The sequence below is a fragment of the Anolis carolinensis genome, unplaced genomic scaffold, assembly GCF_035594765.1.
Source record: "Anolis carolinensis isolate JA03-04 unplaced genomic scaffold, rAnoCar3.1.pri scaffold_7, whole genome shotgun sequence".
NCBI classification, from domain to species: domain Eukaryota; kingdom Metazoa; phylum Chordata; class Lepidosauria; order Squamata; family Dactyloidae; genus Anolis; species Anolis carolinensis.
Genome location: NW_026943818.1, coordinates 38,897,980 through 38,918,352, shown reverse-complemented (window position 1 = coordinate 38,918,352; position 20,373 = coordinate 38,897,980). Strand labels below are relative to the sequence as shown.

The 20,373-nt window shown below is 43.6% G+C and overlaps 2 protein-coding genes across 2 annotated transcripts in view; one reads left to right on the top strand and one right to left on the bottom strand.

Moving 5' to 3' along the window:
- Window positions 1-11,187, bottom strand: part of ell (elongation factor for RNA polymerase II) — a 72,368-nt gene extending 61,181 nt beyond the window's left edge. The window contains exon 1 of the mRNA XM_062959164.1: window positions 10,984-11,187. Within this exon, the coding sequence (XP_062815234.1) occupies window positions 10,984-11,130 (147 nt within the window). The 5' untranslated portion in view covers window positions 11,131-11,187. The remainder of the gene's footprint in view (window positions 1-10,983) is intronic.
- Window positions 11,188-11,284: 97 nt separating this feature from the next.
- mrpl34 (mitochondrial ribosomal protein L34) lies at window positions 11,285-20,373 on the top strand. Its single transcript, XM_062959165.1, has 2 exons — window positions 11,285-11,358; window positions 19,406-20,373. Exons 1-2 carry the CDS (start codon window positions 11,336-11,338, stop codon window positions 19,668-19,670), a joined length of 288 nt encoding a protein of 95 aa, XP_062815235.1. The 5' UTR covers window positions 11,285-11,335; the 3' UTR covers window positions 19,671-20,373.

The following is a 20,373-nucleotide window of genomic DNA, read 5'->3' as shown; positions in this document are numbered from 1 at the left end:
ACAGGGGGCGGAGCTAGAGGAGTGGGTGTGGCTTCTTTCCAAGAGCCTGAGACAGGGCTGAGCCTCTATACCTCTCCTGAGGTGCCTGTTAGGACACAGGGGGCAGAGCTAGAGGAGTGGGTGTGGCTTCTTTCCAAGAGCCTGAGACAGGGCTGAGCCTCTATACCTCTCCAGAGGTGCCTGTTAGGACACAGGGGGCAGAGCTAGAGGAGTGGGCGTGGCTTCTTTCCAAGAGCCTGCGACAGGGCTGAGCCTCTATACCTCTCCAGAGGTGCCTGTTAGGACACAGGGGACGGAGCTAGAGGAGTGGGCGTGGCTTCTTTCCAAGAGCCTGAGACAGGGCTGAGCCTCTATACCTCTCCAGAGGTGCCTGTTAGGACACAGGGGGCGGAGCTAGAGGAGTGGGTGTGGCTTCTTCCCAAGAGCCTGAGACAGGGCTGAGCCTCTATACCTCTCCAGAGGTGCCTGTTAGGACACAGGGGGCGGAGCTAGAGGAGTGGGTGTGGCTTCTTCCCAAGAGCCTGAGACAGGGCTGAGCCTCTATAACTCTCCTGAGATGCCTGTTAGGACACAGGGGGCGGAGCTAGAGGAGTGGGTGTGGCTTCTTCCCAAGAGCCTGAGACAGGGCTGAGCCTCTATACCTCTCCAGAGGTGCCTGTTAGGACACAGGGGGCGGAGCTAGAGGAGTGGGTGTGGCTTCTTTCCAAGAGCCTGAGACAGGGCTGAGCCTCTATACCTCTCCTGAGGTGCCTGTTAGGACACAGGGGGCGGAGCTAGATGAGTGGGTGTGGCTTCTTTCCAAGAGCCTGAGACAGGGCTGAGCCTCTATACCTCTCCTGAGGTGCCTGTTAGGACACAGGGGGCGGAGCTAGAGGAGTGGGCGTGGCTTCTTTCCAAGAGCCTGAGACAGGGCTGAGCCTCTATACCTCTCCTGAGGTGCCTGTTAGGACACAGGGGGCGGAGCTAGAGGAGTGAGTGTGGCTTCTTCCCAAGAGCCTGAGACAGGGCTGAGCCTCTATCCCTCTCCTGATGTGCCTGTTAGGACACAGAGGGTGGAGCTCGGGAAGGGGGTGGAGCCTCCTTCCAAGGGCCTGAGACAGGGCTGAGCCTCTATACCTCTTCTGAGAGGCCTTTTAGGACTAAAGGACAGGGCTAGGGGCGGGGCCTCTTCCCAAGAGCCTCTATATACCTCCCCTGAGGTGCTTGTTAGAACACAGGGGCAGGGTATAGAGGTTCAGTCTCATTAGGCACTTGAGAAGAAGCCCCGCCCCCTCTAGCCCCGCCCCTTGTCCTGGCAGGCGCCACATGACAAGGATAGAAGCTCAGCCCTGCCTCAGAGCTTGTAACTCCGCCCATCCCAGTCCTGGCCGCCCATTTGTGGCCCCGCCCACCTCCCCCTTGCAGACCTGCATCTTAGACTAGGGGAGAGGCTCAGATACTACATAGCAGTAATGTGTAATGAACTACTTTTTCTGTGAAATTTGTTGTTAAACATGATGTTTGGGTGCTTAATTTATAAAATTATAACCTATTTTGATGTTTAATAGGCTTTTTCTTAATCTCTCTTTATTATCCAACGTATTCGCTTATCCAACGTTCTGCCAGCCCGTTTATGCTGGATAAGTGAGACTCTACTGTAATAAGAGTAAAATAATAAATGTAATAATACAAATAATAATAGAGAAAAATAATGTATCATATATACTCAAACATAAGCTGACCCAAATATAAGCCAACCAGGACCCTCACCCAAGTATAAGCCGAGGGGGGCTTTTTCGGTTCTAAAAAAAGGCTGAAAAACTCGGCTTATACTCGAGTATATACGGTAAGTTAGGGGAAAGGGTTGTTGTGTGTTTTCTGGCTGTATGGCCATGTTCCAGAAGCATTCTCTCCTGATTTTTCGCCCACATCTATGGCAGGCATCCTTAGAGGTTGTGAGATAGGGAAAAGATTGTGGGGACTAGTGTTAGAAGGCTATCAGGCCTCCCACCACGTCAAGGGATGACAATCGAAAATGTGGTTTTGCTGGAGGGAGAACTGGATCGTGTTTTCTTTTGGACGCTGGTGAAAAAAACAACAAGGCCTCTTTCACACCACTGGGAGGAAGAGGCAGCGTGCCAGTCTATATTGTGTATATATCCATTTTCCCTGCAATTTCATGACGAAGCACGGACCCAGGTGAACCTGGGTACAAACACCTCTCCCCTCTGGGTTAAAAATAGCCCCATCGAAGGGAGCGAAAGGCTCTGGAAGGTTTCAGCATTTGAACTCGTCAGGGTACACACACGCAAACACGCTTGCTTTTTGGAACCCACACATTTCGACACCGTTCCAAATTGGGAAGTGGACAGCCATTGGCAGAGGCCCAAGAAATACAAGAAGTTGGCACTTGCCCACAGCTGGGCAGTTGGCAGCAGGGAAAATAATAATAATAATAATAATAATAATAATAATAATAATAATAACCAGTACAAGAAAACCGCACTACAAACTAGAGCTGACAGCTGGCACAACAAAACATTGCATGGAAAGTTCCTTGACAAAATGGAAGGAAAAGCTGACAAGGAGAAGACCTGGCTCTGGCTCACGAATGGGACCCTGAAGAAGGAGACAGAAGGCCTGATCCTTGCAGCCCAGGAGCAAGACATCAGGACAAAGGCAATTAATAATAATAATAATAATAATAATAATAATAATAATAGAAGACCTGGCTCTGGCTCACGAATGGGACCCTGAAGAAGGAGACAGAAGGCCTGATCCTTGCAGCCCAGGAGCAAGACATCAGGACAAAGGCCATTAATAATAATAATAATAATAATAATAATAATAATAATAGAAGACCTGGCTCTGGCTCACGAATGGGACCCTGAAGAAGGAGACAGAAGGCCTGATCCTTGCAGCCCAGGAGCAAGACATCAGGACAAAGGCCATTCAGGCCAAGATCGAAAAATCAGCTGATGACCCAAAATGCAGACTGTGCAAGGAAACCGACGAAACCATGGATCATATCCTCAGCTGCTGTAAGAAAATCGCACAGACTACAAACAGAGGCACAACTAAGTGGCCCAAATGATCCATTGGAACTTATGCCTCAAGTACCACCTCCCAGCAGCAAAGAACTTGTGGGATCTCAAACCTACAAAAGTATTGGGAAATGAGCACGCAAAGATACTGTGGGACTTCTGAATCCAGACTGACCAAGTTCTGGAACACAACACACCAGACATCACAGTTGTGGAAAAGAAAAAGGTTTGGATCATGGATGCCGCCATCCCAGGTGACAGTCGCATTAACGAAAAACAACAGGAAAAACTCAGCCGCTCTCAGGACCTCAAGATTGAACTTCAAAGACTCTGGCAGAAACCAGTGCAAGTGGTCCCGGTGGTGATGGGCACACTGGGTGCCGTGCCAAAAGATCTCAGCCGGCATTTGGAAACAATAGACATTGACAAAATTACGATCTGCCAACTGCAAAAGGCCACCCGACGGGGATCTGCAGCATCATCCGAAAATACATCACACAGTCCTAGACACTTGGGAAGAGTTCGACCTGTGATTTTGTGATATGAAATCCAGCATGTCTATCTTGTTTGCTGTGTCACACAATAATAATAATAATAATAATAATAATAATAATAATAATAATATTAATACATCACACAGTCCTAGACGCTTGGGAAGTGTTCGACTTGTGATTTTGTGATACGAAACCCAGCATATCTATCTTGTTTGCTATGACATCATAAAATAAAAATAATACATCACACAGTCCTAATCACTTGGGAAGTGTTCAGCTTGTGATTTTGTGATACGAAATCCAGCATATTTATCTCTTGTGTCATACTGTGTCTTTGTATCAATAATAATAATAATAATAATAATAATAATAATAATAATAATACATCATCACACAGTCCTAATCACTTGGGAAGTGTTCGACTTGTGATGTTGTGATACAAAATCCAGCATCTGTATATATCTGTTTCATACTGTGTCTTTGTATCGATAATAATAATAATAATAAATCATCACAGTCCTAATCACTTGGGAAGTGTTCGACTTGCGATTTTGTGATATGAAATCCAGCATATAGATCTCATTTGTTATACTTAGAATCATAGAATCATAGAATCATAGAATAGTAGAGTTGGAAGAGACCACATGGGCCATCTAGTCCAACCCCCTGCTAAGAAGCAGGAAATCGCATTCAAAGCACCCCCGACAGATGGCCATCCAGCCTCTGCTTAAAAGCCTCCAAAGAAGGAGCCTCCACCACGGCCCCGGGGAGAGAGTTCCACTGGTGAACAGCCCTTCTCACCGTGAGGAAGTTCTTCCTGATGTTCAGGTGGAATCTCCTTCCTTTCCTGTCGTTTGAAGCCCTTGTTCCCTTGTGTCCTAGTCTCCAGGGCAGCAGAAAACAAGCTCCCTCCCTCCTCCCTAGGACTTCCCTTCACGTATTTGTACATGGCTCTCATCATGTCTCCTCTCAGCCTTCTCTTCTGCAGGCTAAACATGCCCAGCTCTTTAAGCCGCTCCTCATAGGGCTTGTTCTCCAGACCTTTGATCATTTTAGTCGCCCTCCTCTGGACGCTTTCCAGCTTGTCAACATCTCCCTTCAACTGTGGTGCCCAGAATTGGACATAGTGTGATTCCAGGTGTGGTCTGACCAAGGCAGAATAGAAAGAGGGGGAGCAGGACTTCCCTGGATCTAGACGCTATTCCCCTCTTGATGCAGGACAGAATCCCATTGGCTTTTTTAGCTGCTGCATCACATTCCTGGCTCATGTTCATCTTCCTCCCCACAAGGACTCCAAGGTCTTTTTCGCACACACTGCTGTCAAGCCAGGCATCGTCCCCCATTCTGTATCTTTGATTTCCATTTTTTCTGCCGAAATGAAGTATCTTGCATTTGTCCCTGTTGAACTTCATTGTGTTAGTTTTGGCCCATCTCTCTAGTCTGTCAAGATCGTTTTGAATTCTGCTCCTGTCTTCTGGAGTGTTAGCTATCCAGAAGACAGGAGCAGAATTCAAAACGATCTTGACAGACTAGAGAGATGGGCCAAAACTAACAAAATGAAGTTCAACAGGGACTTTGTGTCAATAATAATACAGTAGTCTCGCTTATCCAACGTTCTAGATTATCCAACGCCTTTTTGTAGTCAATGTTTTCAATACATCGTGATATTTTGGTGCTAAATTCGTAAATACAGTAATTACTACATAGCATTACTGCATATTGAACTACATTTTCTGTCAAATTTGTTGTTAAACATGATGTTTTGGTGCTTAATTTGTAAAATCATAACCTAATTTGATGTATAATAGGCTTTTCATTAATCCCTCATTATCCAACATATTCACTAATCCAACATTCTGCCAGCCCGCTTATGTTGGATAAGTGAGACTCTACTGTAATAATAATAACAGACATCACACAGTCCTAAACACTTGGCAAGTGTTCAACTTGGTTATTTTGTGATACGAAATCCAGCATATAGATCTCATTTGCTGTGTTATACTGTGTCTTTGTGTCAATAATAATAATAATAATAAGCCACACTTCCTAAACACTTGGGAAGTGTTCGACTTGCGATTTTGTGATACGAAATCCAGCATCTATATCTCATTTGCTGTGTTATACTATGTCTTTGTGTCAATAATAATAATAATAATAATAATAGTAATAATAATAGACATCACACAGTCCTAAACACTTGGGAAGTGTTCGAATTGCGATTTTGTGATACGAAATCCAGCATATAGATCTCTGTGTCATACTGTGTCTTTGTACCCATTCTCCTGTCTCATGGTGCAAACCCTCTCAGATATGTCAAGAGCGAGCTTTCTCTCAAACTGAAGGACAGATAAATAAAATAAAATGTCAGGTGGGGATGACGACACCTTCCAGCTATAAAATTCTATCTATCTACCTATCTTCACCATGGAAAACTTATTATTCTTTTAGGGTGGCATTCAGTAAATACTTTTTCTAGGTGCTAGATTTAAGCCTCAGCACTACTCCTAAATGGTCCTCCAGTGCAATGGAGACCTGGGTTTGAATCTCCACTCGGCCACTGAAACCCATATGTGTGCATATATGTATATATATGTGTGTGTGTGTGTATACACACACACACACTTACATATACACACATATACACATTTACTACTACTACTACTATTATTCACAATTTCCTTTGCCTTCTCTTTAAAGAGGTTAAAGCCAAACCTCTTTGATTTTTAAAAGAGAAGGCAAAGGAAATTGTGAATAATAATAATAATAATAATAATAATAATACATGTGTTACTTATTAGTCCATGAGAGTGGGAAAGAGTTCCTTCCAAGGAGAGAAGGTGAGTTAAAAGCAAACTATTATTATTATTGTTACTATTATTACTGTTTGGCGATAAACTTGCTCCACCAACAAAAAAACCCCCAATTTTCTCCCAGGGTTGCAAGGGCATGTATATTTATTAGTATTAGTATAAGAGTGGGAAAGAGTCCCCTCTACAAACTATTATTATTATTATTATTATTATTATTATTATTATTATTATTATTAATTACGGTTGTATGGTGCTAAACTTGCCACAACAACAAAATCCCAATTTTCTCCCAGGGTTGCAAGGGCATGTATATTTATTAGTATAAGAATGGGAAAGAGTCCCTTCGGGGAGAGGCAGCAGGTTAAAAACAAACTATTATTATTATTATTATTATTATTATTATTATTATTATTATTATTATTATGGTATTAAACTTGACCCAACAACAACAAAATCCCAATTTTCTCCCAGAGTTATAAGACCATGCACAATGTTCCCTCACTACTTCGCGGTTCACTTTTTGCAGATTCGCTTTTCGCAGCTTTTCAATAAACTCTAAAAGACTATTATAAATCATAAAAAAATTACAATTTCCATCTAAGGAAGGGAGGAAGAAGAAGCTGAAGGGAGAGAAAAAGAGCCCAAGCAGCAACAGGAAAAGAAGGAGGCGATTTATCAACACACAATTGGTTGATAAAGTCTTAAAATAGTGTATAACTACTTAAAAAATGTATAAATATTAAAATAAATATAGTGTCCCTACTTCTGCGGGACCCCAGTGATAAGCGAGGGAACACTGAATATTTATTAGTATTAGTATAAGAGTCTCTTTGGTAGGAGAGAGCAGGTTAAAAACAATTATTATTATTATTATTATTATTATTATTATTATTATTATTACGGTTGTATGGCGCTAGTGGAGCCCCTGATGGTGCAGTGTATTAAATTGCAGGTTCGAATTGGGGGAGCAGTGTGAGCGCCGGATGTTAGCCCCAACTTCTGCCAACCTAGCAGTTTGAAAACATGCAAATGTGAGTAGATAAATAGGTACCGCTCTGGCGGGAAGGTAATGGCGCTCCATGCAGTCATACCTATGGCCACACGACCTTAGAAACATGTATGGACAATGCAGGCTCTTCGGCTTAGAAATGGAGATGAGCAACGACCTCCAGGGTCAGACACGACTGGACTTAATGTTAGGGGATAACACCTATGGTGCTAAACTTGCTCCAACAACAATAAAATCCCAATTTTGTCCCAGAGTTACAAGTATATTTATTAGTACTAGTATTATTACAAGAGTAGATTTTGCACCATACATCATCCCCTCTTCCCACTCCCATATCGGAGCCCCTGTGGCGTTATGAGTTACACCCTTGTGCTGGCAGGACTGCTGACCGAAAGGTTGGTGCTTTGAATCCGGAGAGCAGGGTGAGCTCCAGTCTGTCAGCTCCAGCTCCCCAGGGGGGGACACGAGAGAAGCCTCTCGCAGGAGGGTAAAACATCTGGGTGTCTCTCTCCTGTTATAAGGCCCTTATTTATCACAATATAGGCCGTCTCTCCTACTATGAGGCCCTTATTTCTTACAATACAGGTCCAATCTCACTGCTATAAGGCCCTTATTTACAATACAGAACCAGAATCTCTCCTGCTGTGAGGCCCTTATTTATAATCCAGTCTCTCCTACTATGAGGTCTTTATTTCTCACAATACAGGTCCAATCTCACTGCTATGAGGCCCTTATTTATAATACAGAACCAGAATCCCTCCTGTTATGAGGCCCTTATTGATCACAATACAGGCCCAGAATCCCTCCTGTTATGAGGCCTTTATTTCTCACAATACAGGTCCAATCTCACTGCTATGAGGCCTTTATTGATCACAATACAGGCCCAGTCTCTCTCTTGTTATGAGGCCCTTATTGATCACAATACAGGCCCAGTCTCTCCTACTTTGAGGCCTTTATTTCTCACAATACAGGTCCAATCTCACTGCTATGAGGCCCTTATTAACAATACAGGCCCAGACTCTCTCCTGTTATGAGGCCTTTATTCATCACAATACAGTCCCAGAATCCTTCCTATTATGGGACCTTTATTTATCTCAATACAGGCCCAATCTTCCTGCTATGAGGCCCTTATTTATCACAATACAGGCCCAGTCTCTCTCTCGCTATGAGGTCCTTATTTATAATACAGGCCCAGAATCCCTCCTGTTATGAGGTCCTTATTTATCACAATACAGGCCCAGAATATTTCCTGTTATGAGGCCTTTATTGATCACAATACAGGCCGAGTCTCTCTCTTGTTATGAGGCCCTTATTGATCACAATACAGGCCCAGTATCTTTCCTGTTATGGGGCCCTTATTGATCACAATACAGGCCCAGTCTCTCCTACTTTGAGGCCTTTACTTCTCACAATACAGGTCCAATCTCACTGCTATGAGGCCCTTATTGATCACAATACAGAACCAGAATCCCTCCTGTTATGGGGTCCTTATTTCTCACAATACAGGCCCAGTCTCTCTCTTGCTATGAAGCCCTTATTTCTCACAATACAGTCCCAGTCTCTCTCCTGTTTGAGGCCCTTATTTCTCACAATACAGGCCCAGTATCTTTCCTGTTATGGGGCCCTTATTGATCACAATACAGGCCTAGTCTCTCCTACTTTGAGGCCTTTATTTCTCACAATACAGGTCCAATCTCACTGCTATGAGGCCCTTATTTACAATACAGAACCAGAATCTTTCCTGCTATGAGGCCCTTATTTATCACAATACAGGCCCAGTTTCTCTCTTGGTATGAAGCCCTTGTTGATCACAATACAGGGCCAGTCTCTCTCCTGTTGTGAGGCCCTTATTTATCAAAATACAGGCCCAATCTCCCTGCTATGAGGCCCCTATTTATCACAATGCAGGCCCAGTCTCTCTCCTGTTTGAGGCCTTTATTTACCACAATACAGGCCCAGACTCTCTCTTGTTATGAAGCCCTTATTTATCACAATACAGAACCAGAATCCTTCCTGTTATGAGGTCTTTATTTATCACAATACAGGCCCAGTCTCTCTCCTGTTATGGGGCCCTTATTGATCACAATATAGGTCCAGTCTCTCTCCTGTTATGAGGCCCTTATTCATCACAATACAGGCCTTGTCTCTCTCTTGCTATGAAGCCCATATTTATCACAATACAGGCCCAGAATCCCTCCTGTTATGAGGCCCTTATTCATCACAATACAGGCCTAGTCCCTCTCTTGCTATGAGGTCCTTATTGATCACAATACAGGCCCAGAATCCTTCCTATTATGAGACCTTTATTTACCTCAATACAGGCCCAATCTCCCTGCTATGAGGCCCTTATTCATCACAATACAGGCCTAGTCTCTCTCTTGCTATGAGGTCCTAATTGATCACAATACAGGCCCAGAATCCTTCCTATTATGAGACCTTTATTTATCTCAATACAGGCCCAATCTCCCTGCTATGAGGCCCTGATTTATCACAATACAGGCCTAGTCTCTCTCTTGCTATGAGGTCCTAATTGATCACAATACAGGCCCAGAATCCTTCCTATTATGAGACCTTTATTTACCTCAATACAGGCCCAATCTCCCTGCTATGAGGCCCTGATTTATCACAATACAGGCCTAGTCTCTCTCTTGCTATGAGGTCCTTATTGATCACAATACAGTCCCAGAATCCTTCCTATTATGAGACCTTTATTTACCTCAATACAGGCCCAATCTCCCTGCTATGAGGCCCTGATTTATCACAATACAGGCCTAGTCTCTCTCTTGCTATGAGGTCCTAATTGATCACAATACAGGCCCAGAATCCTTCCTATTATGAGACCTTTATTTATCTCAATACAGGCCCAATCTCCCTGCTATGAGGCCCTGATTTATCACAATACAGGCCTAGTCTCTCTCTTGCTATGAGGTCCTAATTGATCACAATACAGGCCCAGAATCCTTCCTATTATGAGACCTTTATTTACCTCAATACAGGCCCAATCTCCCTGCTATGAGGCCCTGATTTATCACAATACAGGCCTAGTCTCTCTCTTGCTATGAGGTCCTAATTGATCACAATACAGGCCCAGAATCCTTCCTATTATGAGACCTTTATTTACCTCAATACAGGCCCAATCTCCCTGCTATGAGGCCCTGATTTATCACAATACAGGCCTAGTCTCTCTCTTGCTATGAGGTCCTAATTGATCACAATACAGGCCCAGAATCCTTCCTATTATGAGACCTTTATTTACCTCAATACAGGCCCAATCTCCCTGCTATGAGGCCCTGATTTATCACAATACAGGCCTAGTCTCTCTCTTGCTATGAGGTCCTTATTGATCACAATACAGGCCCAGAATCCCTTCTGTTATGAGGCCCTTATTGATCACAATATAGTCCCAAAATCCTTCCTATTATGAGACCTTTATTTACCTCAATACAGGCCCAATCTCCCTGCTATGAGGCCTTGATTTCTCACAATAAAGGCCTAGTCACTCTCTTGCTATGAAGTCCTTATTTATAATACAGAACCAGAATTCCCTCCTACTATGAGGCCTTTATTTCTCACAATACAGGCCCAATTTCCCTGCTCTGAGGCCCTTATTTACCACAGCACAGGCCCAGTCCCTCCCCTGTGCTCACCTTCCCGGCTCTCTCTCCGCCCTGGTAGGCCTCGAAGGCCCTGAGGGCCGACTCGGTGAGCTTGACGTGGAAGACGGAGAGGCGGACGCCGCGCCCGAGCCGCCCGCAGGACAGCGCGTAGGCCCGCTCCTCCGCCAGCGCCGCCATCTTGGCAACCACCGCGCTGGGCCACGCCCCCCGTCCTCATCTGGGAGGCAAGAGATGCCACGCCCCCTCTGACGCACAGCGCCCTGACGTCGTACGCGCCGCCAAACCCATCTCCCCTTGGATTGTTCCGTCCGGAAGTGCGTCCTTCCGTACCTCCCCATTGGTTCCCCGGCGGCCAATCAGTGAGGGCGGAAAGAAAACCAACATGGCGGCCTTGGCTGGCGGCAGGTAAGTTTAGTCAGTCTTATTTATAAATACAGTAGAGTCTCACTTATCCGACATAAACGGGCCGGCAGAATGTTGGATAAGAGAATATGTTGGATAATAAAGCGGGATTAAGGAAAAGCCTATTCAACATCAAATTAGGTTATCTATATACAGTAGAGTCTCACTTATCCGACATAAACGGGCCAGCAGAATGTTGAATAAGAGAATATGTTGGATAATAAAGCGGGATTAAGGAAAAGCCTATTCAACATCAAATTAGGTTATCTATATACAGTAGAGTCTCCCTTATCCGACATAAACGGGCCGGCAGAATGTTGGATAAGAGAATATGTTGGATAATAAAGCGGGATTAAGGAAAAGCCTATTCAACATCAAATTAGGTTATCTATATACAGTAGAGTCTCCCTTATCCGACATAAACGGGCCGGCAGAATGTTGGATAAGAGAATATGTTGGATAATAAGGCGGGATTAAGGAAAAGCCTATTCAACATCAAATTAGGTTATCTATATACAGTAGAGTCTCACTTATCCGACATAAACGGGCCGGCAGAATGTTGGATAAGAGAATATGTTGGATAATAAGGCGGGATTAAGGAAAAGCCTATTCAACATCAAATTAGGTTATCTATATACAGTAGAGTCTCCCTTATCCGACATAAACGGGCCGGCAGAATGTTGGATAAGAGAATATGTTGGATAATAAGGCGGGATTAAGGAAAAGCCTATTCAACATCAAATTAGGTTATCTATATACAGTAGAGTCTCACTTATCCGACATAAACGGGCCGGCAGAATGTTGGATAAGAGAATATGTTGGATAATAAAGCGGGATTAAGGAAAAGCCTATTCAACATCAAATTAGGTTATCTATATACAGTAGAGTCTCACTTATCCGACATAAACGGGCCGGCAGAATGTTGAATAAGAGAATATGTTGGATAATAAGGCGGGATTAAGGAAAAGCCTATTCAACATCAAATTAGGTTATCTATATACAGTAAAGTCTCCCTTATCCGACATAAACGGGCCGGCAGAATGTTGGATAAGAGAATATGTTGGATAATAAGGCGGGATTAAGGAAAAGCCTATTCAACATCAAATTAGGTTATCTATATACAGTAGAGTCTCACTTATCCGACATAAACGGGCCGGCAGAATGTTGGATAAGAGAATATGTTGGATAATAAGGCGGGATTAAGGAAAAGCCTATTCAACATCAAATTAGGTTATCTATATACAGTAGAGTCTCACTTATCCGACATAAACGGGCCGGCAGAATGTTGAATAAGAGAATATGTTGGATAATAAGGCGGGATTAAGGAAAAGCCTATTCAACATCAAATTAGGTTATGATTTTACAAATGAAGCACCAAAACATCATGTTATACAACAAATTTGACAGAAAAAGTAGTTCAATACGCAGTAATGTTATGTTGTAATTACTGTATTTACGAATTTAGCACCAAAATATCATGATATATTGAAAACATTGACTACAAAAATGGCTTGGATAATCCAGAAGCTTGGATAAGCGAAGCTTGGATAAGTGAGACTCTACTGTATATAAAAGGGTAATGAAATTTCAGCCTAGGACAAAACAACAGAACTACACATCCCAGAAACACTACACTTGCCAGCACAACCCCTCATCCATGCCTCTACGTTCATACAACAAAAAGAAAAGAAAAAGAAAGTCCTAATTAGAGGGAGAGGAATACTTGTTTTTATCCAATTCCTGCCAGTTAGAAGGCTAAGCTCCGCCCACTTGGTCCCCTAGCAACCCACTCAGCCCAGGGGACAGGCAGAGTTAGGCCTCACTTAGGCCGCTTCCACACTGCCTATAAAATACAGATTATCTGATTTTAACTGGATTATATGGCAGTGTAGACTCAAGGCCCTTCCACACAGCTATGTAACCCACTTATAATGGACTTAATGTCAGGGGAAAACCTTTACCCTTTACCTTAACTACCACCAATTCCTCAATAGTTTATTTCCCATACCACCATACTTTGCCATAGCAATGCGTGGCCAGGCACAGCTAGTGATTTTATAAATTAAGCACCAAAACATCATGTTATACAACAAATTTGACAGAAAAAAGTAGTTCAATACACAGTAATGCCATGTAGTAATTACTGTATTTACAAATTTAGCACCAAAATATCACGATGTATTGAAAATATTGACTACAAAAATGCTTTGGATAATCCAGAAGCTTGGATAAACGAGTCTTGGATAAGTGAGACTCTACTGTATATATATACTTATCCAACATAAATGGGCCGGCAGAACGTTGGATAAGCAAATATGTTGAATAATAAGGAGGGATTAAGGAAACGCCTATTAAACATCAAATTAGGTTATGATTTTACAAATTAAGCACCAAAACATCATGTTATACAACAAATTTGACAGAAAAAGTAGTTCAATACACAGTAATGCCATGTAGTAATTACTTTATTTACAAATTTAGCACCAAAATATCATGATGTATTGAAAATATTGACTACAAAAATGTGTTGGATAATCCAGAACGTTGGATAAGTGAGGCTCTTCTGTATATTTATACATTACTCGCTTGGGGACCCAGCAGTGCCCGGGTCATTTGAGAAGGCATTGTTTGCCTGTATTCCAAGTGTAGTGTATATCCAATGTCAGTTGGGTTCAGTGGGTGCAGGTGAACTACAACTCCCATATGCAAGTCCCATCATCCATGGTCCATTCCTCTCCGAAGAGTGCCAGGATGTATAAGTAGTTCATGGGGTCCTATCTGCCATGTTTGGTCTTGATCAGTCATTGGTGGGGGGGTCATAGTCGTCTCAGGAAATGAGTGAAGGTACTGCAAGTCCCATCACCCCCTCCCAAACCACACCAGGATGTATAGTTGGTCATAGGGGGCATGTGCGCCAAGTTTGGTTTTTATCAGTCATTGGTGTGGGTTTCAGTGGTCTTAGGAAGTGAGTGAAGGTACTGTAAATCCCATCATCCTTGGTCCGTTGTCCCTCAAACTGCAGCAGGACGTAAAGTGGGTGATGGGGGGTATGTGTGCCAAGTTTGGTCTTGATCAGTCATTAGTGTGGGTCGCAGTTGTCTGAGGAATAAATAAATAATAAATAAAACTTTATTTATACCCCACCACCATCTTCCCTTGGGGACTCGGGGCAGCTTACATGGGGCAGAGGCCCAAACAACACAAGCACAAAATATAAGCAACATAATACAATATAAAACAGTAATGCAATATATCAATTAAAACAACAATACAGGATAAAAATTTACATTAAAAACACATAAAAGGCAAGACCGTAATAAATACAGGATAGATTATTAAAAACCCTCTGGGGCTGATTAATTAATGACTGTATCTCCAAAAGCCTGCTGAAACATCCAGGTCTTCAGTTGTTTCCTGAAGGAAGATAGAGAGGGAGCCAACCTAATCTCCCTGGGGAGGGAGTTCCAGAGTCGGGATGGGGGCCACGGCCGAGAAGGCCCTCTCTCTCGTCCCCACCAAACGCAGTTGTGAGGAGGGCGGAAGTGAGAGGAGGGCCTCCCCGGAGGAGCTCAGCGATCGGGTGGGTTCAGTAAGGCCTTCGACAAAGTCCCCCACGACCTTCTGGCAAACAAACTAGTAAAATGTGGGCTAGACAAAACTACGGTGAGGTGGATCTGTAATTGGCTAAGCGAACGAACCCAAAGGGTGATTCTCACCAATGCGTCGTCTTCATCATGGAAAGAAGTGACAAGTGGAGTGCCACAAGCAGGGCTCCGTCCTGGGCCCGGTTCTGTTCAGGATCTTTATTAACGACTTAGACGAAGGGTGAGAAGGCACGATCATCAAGTTTGCAGACGACACCAAACTGGGAGGGAGAGCCAACACTCCAGAAGACAGGAGCAGAATTCAAAACGATCTTGACAGACTAGAGAGATGATTGGCCGAAACTCACAAAATGAAGTTCAACAGGGACAAATGCAAGATACTTCACTTCGGCAGAAAAAATGGAAATCAAAGATACAGAATGGGGGACGAGGCCTGGTTTGACAGCAGTGTGTGCGAAAAAGACCTTGGAGTCCTCGTGGGGAGGAAGATGAACATGAGCCAGGAATGTGATGCGGCAGCTAAAAAAGCCAATGGGATTCTGTCCTGCATCAATAGGGGAATAGCGTCTAGATCCAGGGAAGTCATGCTCCCCTCTATTCTGCCTTGGTCAGACCACACCTGGAATCACACTGCGTCCAATTCTGGGCACCACAGTTGAAGGGAGATGTTGACAAGCTGGAAAGCGTCCAGAGGAGGGCGACCAAAATGATCAAAGGTCTGGAGAACAAGCCCTATGAGGAGCGGCTTAAAGAGCTGGGCATGTTTAGCCTGCAGAAGAGAAGGCTGAGAGGAGACATGATGAGAGCCATGTACAAATACGTGAAGGGAAGTCCTAGGGAGGAGGGAGGGAGCTTGTTTTCTGCTGCCCTGCAGACTAGGACGCAAGGGAACAATGGCTTCAAACTACAGGAAAGGAAGGAGATTCCACCTGAACATCAGGAAGAACTTCCTCACTGTGAGAAGGGCTGTTCACCAGTGGAACTCTCTCCCCGGGGCCGTGGTGGAGGCTCCTTCCTTGGAGGCTTTTAAGCAGAGGCTGGATGGCCATCTGTCGGGGGTGCTTTGAATGCGATTTCCTGCTTCTTAGCAGGGGGTTGGACTAGATGGCCCATGTGGTCTCTTCCAACTCTACTATTCTATGATAGGGGACGACGCGGTCACGAAGATAGGCAGGTCCTGAACCGTTTAGAGCTTTATAGGTAATAACCTGCACCTTAAATTGGGCCCGGAATATAATCGGCAGCCAGAGGAAGTGTGTGAAGGTACTGTAAATCCCATCATCCTTGGTCCATCCTCTCGCAATCTGCACCAGGAGATAAAGGGGGTCACAGGGGTTCTGTTTGCCAAGTTTGGTCCAGTTCACTCACAGGTGGGCGTCGCAGTGGTTTGTGGAAGTCAAAGTGTTTGAAAGTAATGCAAATGCCATAATTGCACTTTAACAACACAACCGTTCAATATTAAGGCTTCCCGCCAAAGGGAAATGTAGAGGAGAGTCTACTGAAGAAGCCAGTACCTGCCTCATACCAGTACGGCCATCTGTTGAGGAGTTACGAAGGTGGAGGCATTACTTTTCATTCAACCCTCATGTGTGTTTTTATATATAATGTGTGTGTGTGTGTGTGTGTGTGTGTGTGTATACTTTACTATCAGCTACTGCACTTTATCACAGTCCCTTGTCCTATAGGTTTTAATGTTTTTATTGATACTGCTTTTCCACCATATTTATGATTGCCTGACACCATCAAACAAGACCTACCCAGAGTTCTATTCTTACCCTCACAACCCCTGAGGATGGCTGCCATAGATGTGGGCGAAACGTCAAGAGAGAATACTTCTGGAACATGGCCATGCAGCCCGGAAAACATACCACAACCCAGATTCAGCCAGGCTTTGAAGCTGCAAGGCTATTCATTCCTGTTTATTTGTTTAGGTTATTTTGAGTGGAGGTCATACCTTGGGTGTGTTGGTGCATTGTGGCCAAATTTGGTGCCATTTGGTCCAGTGGTTTTGTTGTTAAGTCGGTCCTACAAATGTACATTACATTTTTATATCAGCCCCAGTGGGTTTTTAATAATTAATCCTATTTTTATTACAGTCTTACCATTTATGTGTTTTAAATGAAATTTTTATCTTGTATTGTTGTTTATATTGATATATTGTATTATTGTTTTATCTTTATATATTGTGATTGTATTGTTTTGCTTATATTTTGTTCTTATGATGTATATACATGTAATATTGATAATAATATTATGATGTAATACAATGTAATAATAATTATAATTCACTATTATAATTGTATATTTATACTAGCTGTGCCTGGCCACGCGTTGCTGTGGCTTTGTCTGGTGGTGTTGGTGAGAAATTGTTGAGGTAGTGGTGGTATTGAATGTCTGTTGTATGGTTGTCTTTATGTTTAGTATGCACACTGAAGTGGATTATATGGCAATGTGGAGTCAAGATAATCCAGATAATATAAGATTCTAAATGGGTTATATAGCTGTGTGGAAGGGCCTTGAGTCTACACTGCCATATAATCCAGTTAAAATCTGATAATCTGTGGAAGAGGCCAAAGTGAGGCCTAACTGTGCCTGTCCCCTGGGCTGAGGAGGTTTGCTAGGAGACCAAGTGGGCGAAGCTTAGCCTTCTAACTGGCAGCAATTGGATAAAAACAATTATTCCTCTCCCTGTAATTAGGACTTTATTTTTCTTTTCTTTTTGTTGTATCAATCTAGAGCCGTGAATGATGGGTTGTGTTGTCAAATTTCAAGGTTGGGGGGCCTTTAGTTTTGTTGTTTTGTCCGCTGCCCTGATGCCATCACTCTTTTATATATATAGATTACATGCAATATTACTAATAATATTGCGATATAGTTGTGTGTGTGTGTGTGTGTGTGTGTATATATATTGTATGTCAAGGACAGAACGCCACAAGATAAAAGATAACAGAGTTTATTGGAGTTACAGCACTCGAAATGCCCGTAAAAGACAAGGGCTAGGCAAACACTGGCCTTAAAAGTAAAAAGAGGCAAGAAAAACGTTCAAAAGATAAACCGGATTAAACCGGAGTTTAATCCGGGTAAAATCAAAACAGCTTGCTTCATCCTGGGAATAAACAAAACAGAAGCTGGTGAACAAAGAGTTCAAAGGAATGCAACTAATTGGCAGCAGATGCTTCTCTGCTGCCAAAACTATGTTCTGAGTAACTTTAAAGGTTACTCCTCCACACAGCAGGCAGATTCCCGATACAAACTCAGCAGACGAGGGCTTAAGCAGTCAGCGAGGTCCCAATCCGTTCCGAAGGTCGTAAGGTAGATGCCGACGTTTGTAGTTCACCAGGTCCAATACAGGTAGGAGTATCCGAAGCCGTAGTCAAGCAGTCCGTATGTCCAGTACAAGCAGATGGCGTCCGTCAAGAAGACGACGGAAGGTCAAAGCTATTAAGATTAAGCAGAGGTTGCACAACAAAACCCCACACAATTCCTCCCGCCGTCTGAGCCCAATGTCCGAGATAACTTACGTAGTCAGCAAACGAAACACACCCGTCTTCAGGAAAACTTCCCACACAGATCCCAAGCGTTCGTCCAGATTACCTTGCCCAATGCAATTTGCTATTGCTCCCAAACCCCATTTTATGCCAGTTACAAGTCCTCATCACTATCAGCTGCCCTCCTTAGCCCGGGCGTTTCCTCATCACTTTCCTCATCAGAACTGGAACACCTCTGACTACGCCCCACAGCATCCCCAGCTGTGGATCCCGTCCCATCCCTCCAGCTTGCCCATGGATCTAATCCTGAAGGTCCCCAATCGCCTTCCATTCTATCATTGCCAGTGGCACCCAAATCCTCCCTTACACGAGTCCATTCCATATCATCCTCTTCCGAGCTAACCATCTCTTCCTCCATTCTCTCAGTAAACCCTTCAAAATAATCCTCGTCAGATGGTTCTGCAAAGATATCTCGCAGCCGCTTTCTTTCTCGCTCCTCGAGAGTATCTGACTCTCGAGGAGTCTTACGCCCACGTCTCCCAGTAGCAGAGCCATGAGGCTCAACCATAACACTGTATGTATATATACTTGTAAACCACCCTGAGTCCCCTTCGGGGTGAGAAGGGCGGTATATAAATGTCGCAAATAAATAAATAAAATAAATTATGTTGTTTGGGCCACTGCCCCATGTAAGCCGCCCCGAGTCCCCGTGGGGAGATGGTGGCGGGATATAAATAAAGTTTTTTTATTATTATTATTTATTATATATATAGATTATTATATTCTTATTGTCCTGCCATACATCCTTCTTTCGGCAGTTTAACTTTGTTGTTGCCCATGTTTCAAAGGCCTTTAACATTGGCGGTAAGGCTGTAGTGTTGAAGGTATCTTCTCTGACTTTCATTGGCAGCTTGAGGAGTGCCTGTAATATCACTCCCTGTTTTTTCCTGTTGACAGATCGCTCGTTCTGATACAACAAGCGTCCGTCGTGTACCGGCGTGGGATTGGCGCGCTTCTGGGCCCGTCATGGGAGATTGGGAGCGCCCTTGAGACCCCATGGAGCTGCCAGCAAATCCGCACCAAGGCCCGGGGCAACGAATACCAGCCTTCCAACATCAAGCGCAAACACAAGCACGGCTGGATCAAGCGGATCCGCACTGCCAGCGGGATCGAGGTGATTCTCCGGCGGATGCTGAAAGGACGGAAGTCCCTCACCCACTGAATGCCAGAAACTGGACAAAATTGATGCCATTTGGCTGAAGGTTCCCATTGGTCAGCTGACCGCCAATCATTTCCGACAAGGCCCGCCTCTTTCGTACAGGTCAAAATGACAATTCAATTGTTGTGTACTAGGGAGGGGGGGGGGAATATTGCTTATTAAAAAAAATATTATCCCAAAAAAATTCGGGTCGTATTCTTCAGGCGACATTTATTTCCCACAGTATCCACACTTTAACCCTGTTTTGATTGATGGATATGTAAAAAAGTATTACCATATATACTTGAGTATAAGCCGATCCGAATATAAGCCGAGGCACCTAATCTAACCTAATTTTTGTTTATTATTTTTTATTTTTTAAAGAAACATAATACATTGAAAGTGGTGGAACAATATATTGATAGGAAAGTGAGGGAGGTGAAAGGGTTCTGAAAATAGGTGAAAAGAGAAAACGGGGGGGGGGGGGGGGGAAGAAAGAAAGAAAAGAAAAAGAAAAAAAAATGATTGACTTCCCATCTTGACCTCGGAGTTTTCTTTTTTGTTGATTACGTATTGGTATTTTCCCGTTGTCTCTTTTCGCTTAAACCGTTTTATATTGTAGATAAGTCTATCGTGAAGTCCATTCTTCTTTTTACCACAAAAAAACTGGGAAAACATTGACTCCAGTATAAGCCAAGATACCAATAAAATTACATTAATTGAGGCA